Raw genomic sequence first — 5,577 nt, forward strand, 5'->3', positions numbered from 1 at the left:
GCCGCCGCTCTTTATGCCCCGGCGCGGGGCTGCCCCGGGCGCAGGTAGCGGCCGAAAGCAGAAGCGAGACCGGCCCCGCCCCGAAAAGCCCGGGGTGTTTCCTCGCCGAGGGACGGGACCGGGCGTCCGAGCCCCCCCCCCGCCGAGCCCAGGCGTCCGGGCGCCGCACCCCGGGGGCGGAACCAGGCGTCGGGGCTCCCAGCCACCCCCTCCAGCACCCGGGAGTCCGGGACTCCCCCGCTGGGGTCCCCCTTCCTTCTAGTGCCTTCCCGGAGCTGAGGATGGGGCCTGGGCAACCCACCACCCCTGGCTGGTTCCCCTCCCTGCCCAGGGGCTGTTGGAGGGGAAGGGGCAGGAACTGCCCTCTGCTATGGCAGTAATGCCCCTAAACAGCCCCTGCTAAGCTGGGCGGGCATAGGGGGCAGCAGGTTGGGAGTGAGGGGTGCTACTGGTACCACCCCCCCACCAGCCTACGCCAGGCTGCTTCAGCACCTGATACGGGGGGGCGCTGGGTCAATTGAGGCTCCAGCCCCTCCTCAAGTGCCAGCCCCTCGGCAGGGGGTATTTGGCTCATGGATCCTGGGGCAATCCCGGCTCTACCCAATGAAATCTGGCCTGGCCCAGCTGCGTCCCCCCGCACCCCCACCCAGTTGTATTGCAGCGCCGGGTACTGCACGCGCCTCTGCAATCCTCCCACCCGCCCTGTTGCATCACAGCCCACATGGGAGCTGGGGGGGGGAGGGGGGGTGGCAGCTGGGGACTCCTGGGTCCTCTCCCAGGAGGAACCCAGGAGTCTCCTCTACCCCAGGACCTGCTGCTTGGGGTATCAGGGGTCACTGGGGTAGGGGGCTAAGTAGAGCAGAGCCGTGGGGCTCCGTGGCCCTGATCCTGAGCCAAGGACGCCTGGGCCGTGCCCTGCCAGGCAGGTGACACATGGGTCAGCGCCTCGGAGTCCCTCTGTCCCTGGAGTTTCCTGCCTGGGTCAGGCGGGGGATTCCCTTGTTCCTGGGACCCTGCCCGGGCCTGGCCTGGCCTGGAAAATCCAGGCAGCAGGAAGGCTGCAGGCTAAGACTGGCATTCCCACCCCCTGGCACTGGGGTGGCTCCCAGCGCCCCCTCCACCCACCCCTGGAGGCTGCCCCAGGGGAAGAGGAGGAAACACCAGCGGATCCCAGCCTCACCACAACCCGCCGCAGCGCGGTCCCAGAACCGCAGCAGGTGGGAAGGAGGAAGCCATGGGTTATTTGCATGCGCTATTGCTGTGGCCTCTGTGGCCCTTCCATTGACGCCTGGCCCGGATGACAGCCTGGCTTGCGCTGGCCAGGATGTTCCAGGAGCCACGGGCCGGGGTGGGGCAGGCCCTGACCTGGGCATGAGTGTGCTGGCCGAGAGGGCAGAGATTTCCCAGGAATTTCCTCCATGAGCTCAAGTTTCCTTCACCAGGTGCCGGCAAGTGAGTGCGAACGGTTCCCCAGGGCCATGTGTGGGGTCCATGGGGGCAAAGGGCTCCCACCAGTCTGCCCCTTCCCCTGGCTGGTGCCGGATGGTTCAGGCCCCCACGTGCTCAGGATCCCAGTTTGAGGCCATCAGGGAGCCGAGCTGGAACCGCCCCAGTGTGGTCAGGCAACCCCGGGCTGGGGCCACTGCTGGACCCCCAGGGTGGCAAGTCCCATCCCCCAGATTGGCGCAGCCCCCTGGGCGGGGGTAAAGGGGCCAAGCTCATTGGACCCATGTAAATCCGGTCTTTTCTTTTCTGGGGAAGGGGCTGAGTGTGTGGGGTCAAAGCCCAGGGTCAGGCAGGGCCTTGGACCTTCCCCTACTGTGCTTCCAACAGACCCCCGTGTTTGGGCGCACGTTTTAACGGGCCAATCTGGCTGCAAGATCCCAGAGTGGGAAGATCCCGGGGGCACGGAACTGCGTGGGGCGATGGCAGCAGGGTGGATGTCGCTGGCCCTTTAAGTGAACCCAGCTGCTGCCAGGCTCTTCAACATCTCACAGCCGTAATGGGAAGGGCCCCGCGCTTTATGTCCGCTGCTTCTTTCCGTCGTGTGCTCTCGGCTAAGCTTGGCAGAGCCCTCGGCTCGCCCCTGCTTGGATCTGATTGGTCCGCCGTCCCCGAGGCTGGCCTTTCATTGGCCACGGGGCCTGTCACAGGGGAACGGCCGCCGTGGAGTTTGTTCGAGCGCTTGGGGCAGTAGAGGAGCCCACGGGCGGGGGGGAGGATGCGACGGGCGTTGCCATAGCAGCGGCGACGACGGCGGCAGCGGTGGGGAATGGAAAGCAGCTCCGGCCCGGGCAGGGTCGCAGCGGACCGTGGCGGCTGCCGGGGGAGACGGGCGACCCTCGAGCGCAGGGGACTCTGGGTAACGCCGCCGCGCCGCGCGAAGGATTCTGGGTATCGGGCGGGGGGCCTGGGCGAGACGAGGGAGCAGAGGATTCTGGGTAACGGGCCCTGTGCTGGGGCAGAGGATGCTGGGTAGTCCACCCCCCCGCCAGCAGAGGGCAGCGGGTCCCTTGACCACAGCGCAAGGTCTTCTGGATAATAATCTCTGGAGCAGAGGGTTATGGGTAAGCCCCCAAACCAGGTGTCTGTGGTTAATTTGACTATAGAGCAGAGGGTTATGGGTAATAGTTTCTGGAGCAGAGGCTTCTGGGTAACCCCCCACACCAGGATGCTGTGGGTAGCTTATGGGTAGTCCACCAAACTAAGGGGCTTTGGGTAATTTGCCTACAGAGCAGAGGCCTTTGGGTAATCCAAACCAGGAGGCTCTGAGTCACCTGGTCACAGAGCAAAGGCTTTTGGGTAATTTCTCCATACCAGAGGGTTGTGGGTCACTTGGTCACAGAGCAGGGGCTTCTGTGTAATGCTCTCTGGAGCAGAGGCTTCTGGGTAATACAAGCCAGGGGGCTCTGAGTCGCATGGTCACTGAGCAGAGGGTTTCTGGAGGAGAGGCTTCTGGGTTATCCCTCACACCAAGGGGCCATGGGACGTGTGCCCACAGAGCAGAGGCTTCTGGGTAAGGGTGTCTCCCCTATATCCCCAGGCTCAGCTGGGCCAAGGCAGCAGTTGCCCACCTCTGTCCCTGCCCCTGCCAGAGAGGCCCGGCCCTGGCAGCTTGCAGCCTGTTGCAGGGGGCAGCATGAACTGCAAAGTGGGGGTGGTTCTGGGCAGGGTCGTGCCCCACAGCCGGTCTGGCAGGGACAGTGCCTGTGCATGGAGTTGCAGCCGTGCCTGAGGTCCCACAGGCCTGGAGTAGTTGAGGCACAAATGTGGCTCCTGCATCCCTACACGGGCTGGAACCTGCCCAGCTGGCTCCTCCCTAGAGCTGTGGGGCGCCCTTGGGGCATAGTGAGTGCCCCTCTCTCAGGTCCGTGGCCCATGGGCTTGAATTCAGGGGGGGCCCTATGGTGGGGGGGAGCCTGGCAGCCTTTCCCATGGCACCCAGGTCCAGCCCTGCCCTGTCTCATCTTCCAGGGAGACACCCGCGTTCACCATGAACTTTGAAGGCCTGGACCCATCATCACTGGCGGAGTACGCCTCCCCCCTGCACCCCGCCCTGGAGCCTGTGCTGGACCCCCACCTGCCCGCCACCCTGCTGCAGAATGTGGAGCTGGACCCCGATGGTGTGGCCCTAGACGGCATGGCCGTGCCTGAGTCAGTGCACATCATGGAGGGTGTCTACTCGGAGCTGCACACGGCCATGTCCGAAGTGGGCGTCCCTGTCTCAGTTGCCCACTTTGACCTGCATGAGGAAATGCTCTGGGTCGGGAACCACGGGGTAGGTGCTGGGGCATAGTGGGTTTGTGGGCAGGAGCGGTATGGAGGAAAGAGTTCTCTGCGGGTCTGGGATCCAGGGCATGGAGCTGACCCTGCAGGGATGGGCAGTGAAGGCACGTGGGTTCCACAGGGACTGGAGCAGGGTGGGGGCCTTTGTGCCTGGTTGGGTCAGTGCTGGCCTGGCTCTGCTGTGACAGCACAGATCCCCTCCCTGCCCAGCCCTGCACCCCCCCTCCCCGTCTCTGTTGGGGCCACTTGGGTGACTCTCCTACTACGATGCTGCTTGGTCAGATACAGAGCACTGAGGGCAGCCTGGCCTGGTGCCTGTTCCCAGGCTTCCCTAGCACCCTTCCCTGGTCCCCAAGGCCTCTGGCCAGGCCCCCCAACTGTGCTGGGTGAGTACCGATGATCTGCCCCCGGTGCCCACACAGGGCCATGCCACCTCATTCTTCGGGCCCACGTTGGAGCGATACTCCTCCTTCCAAGTGCACGGCAGCGACGACGTTCGCCACATCCAGAGCCTGGAGAATGGCGTCCTCTTCCTCACCAAGACCAACCTTAAGTACATGTCCCGAGGTGGCCTCATCATTTTCGACTACCTGTGAGTCCCCACGGGGCTCTGGGGGCTGGGTGGGCCAGGCAGCAGCTTGGGGTGGGGGCTGCTGACAGTGGGGGGACCTGGGCTTTGCAGAGGCCCAGCGATTGCCTTTGCCTGGGGGCTGAGCAGAGCTGGCTTCATCTCGGGTGAGGGCACATCAGGGCCCAGGAAGGGGGAGGGGGCTGTGGCAAGCTTCATAGTTTCTAGGGTCGGAAGGGACCTGAGCAGATCATCTAGTCCAACCCCCTGTCATGGCAGGAAAGAGTACTGGGGTCAGACGACCCCAGCAAGGTGTTCATCCAGCCTCCTCTTAAAGACCCCCAGGGTAGGAGCCAGCACCACCTCTCTTGGAAGTTGGTTCCAGATCTTAGCTGTCCTGACCGTGAAGTAACGCCTCCTGATATCTAGCTTAAACCTACCTTCTGCCAGCTTGTGACCGTTATTTCTGGTCACTCCTGGCAGTGCACGGGGGAATAGTGACTCCCCCAGTGCCTGCTGATCCCCCCTGACTAGTTTATAACGGGCCATTAGATCCCCCTCTCAGCCTTCTCTTTTGGAGGCTGAACAGGTTCAGGTCCCGTAGCCTCTCCTCATAGGGCCTGCCCTGGTGCCCCCTGATCATGCGAGTGGCCCTCCTCTGGACCCTCTCCATGTTGTCCACATCCCTCTTGAAGTGCGGCTTCCTAGACCCTGGGGGTGTGAGCTCACTCCTGTCCCGCATCCCCCCCTCCCAGCATGGATGAGAGTGAGGACATGCACAGCCTCCTGCTGACAGACCCCAGCACGCTGTTGGTCGGCGGCCTGCAAAACCATGTCATTGAGATCGATCTCAACACGGTCCAGGAGACTCAGAAGGTGCGGCAACTGGGCCCCGTCCTTGTGGGGGGCAGCAGGACTCTGAAAGCCCTGACCTCCCAGGAGCTGGTGGGCTAGGATGTAACCCAAGAGTCTGGGCCCCATGCAGCCAGCGGGCAGTTGCCCTCTGCTCCGTGCTCACCCCACCTCTTCCCCTGCAGTACACGGTGGAGGTGCCCGGCATCACCATCATGCGCCAGTCCAATCGCTTCTTCTTTTGCGGACACACATCAGGAAAGGTAGCACAGTCCGGGCCTTACCCATGGGACCCCCCTGCCTGTCCGCCCCCGCCCCCACCCCCAATGCAGCCCCGTCATGACCCCTCCCTGCCTCCAGGTGTCAGTGCG

The 5,577-nt window shown here is 64.0% G+C and overlaps 2 protein-coding genes across 2 annotated transcripts in view; both read left to right on the top strand.

Moving 5' to 3' along the window:
* STAT2 (signal transducer and activator of transcription 2) overlaps nucleotides 1-5,577 on the top strand; it is a 35,050-nt gene that overhangs the window by 28,215 nt on the left and 1,258 nt on the right. The gene's annotated exons all lie outside the window — the stretch shown is intronic.
* The window catches only part of PAN2 (PAN2 poly(A) specific ribonuclease subunit), a 15,997-nt gene continuing 12,426 nt past the window's right edge, over nucleotides 2,007-5,577 (top strand). The window contains exons 1-6 of the mRNA XM_019514291.1: nucleotides 2,007-2,362; nucleotides 3,475-3,778; nucleotides 4,209-4,378; nucleotides 5,110-5,230; nucleotides 5,392-5,469; nucleotides 5,567-5,572. Of these exons, the coding sequence (XP_019369836.1) occupies nucleotides 3,494-3,778; nucleotides 4,209-4,378; nucleotides 5,110-5,230; nucleotides 5,392-5,469; nucleotides 5,567-5,572 (660 nt within the window). The 5' untranslated portion in view covers nucleotides 2,007-2,362; nucleotides 3,475-3,493. The remainder of the gene's footprint in view (nucleotides 2,363-3,474; nucleotides 3,779-4,208; nucleotides 4,379-5,109; nucleotides 5,231-5,391; nucleotides 5,470-5,566; nucleotides 5,573-5,577) is intronic.

This window comes from Gavialis gangeticus, unplaced genomic scaffold (assembly GCF_001723915.1).
Source record: "Gavialis gangeticus isolate Ggan-Ray unplaced genomic scaffold, GavGan_comp1, whole genome shotgun sequence".
NCBI classification, from domain to species: domain Eukaryota; kingdom Metazoa; phylum Chordata; order Crocodylia; family Gavialidae; genus Gavialis; species Gavialis gangeticus.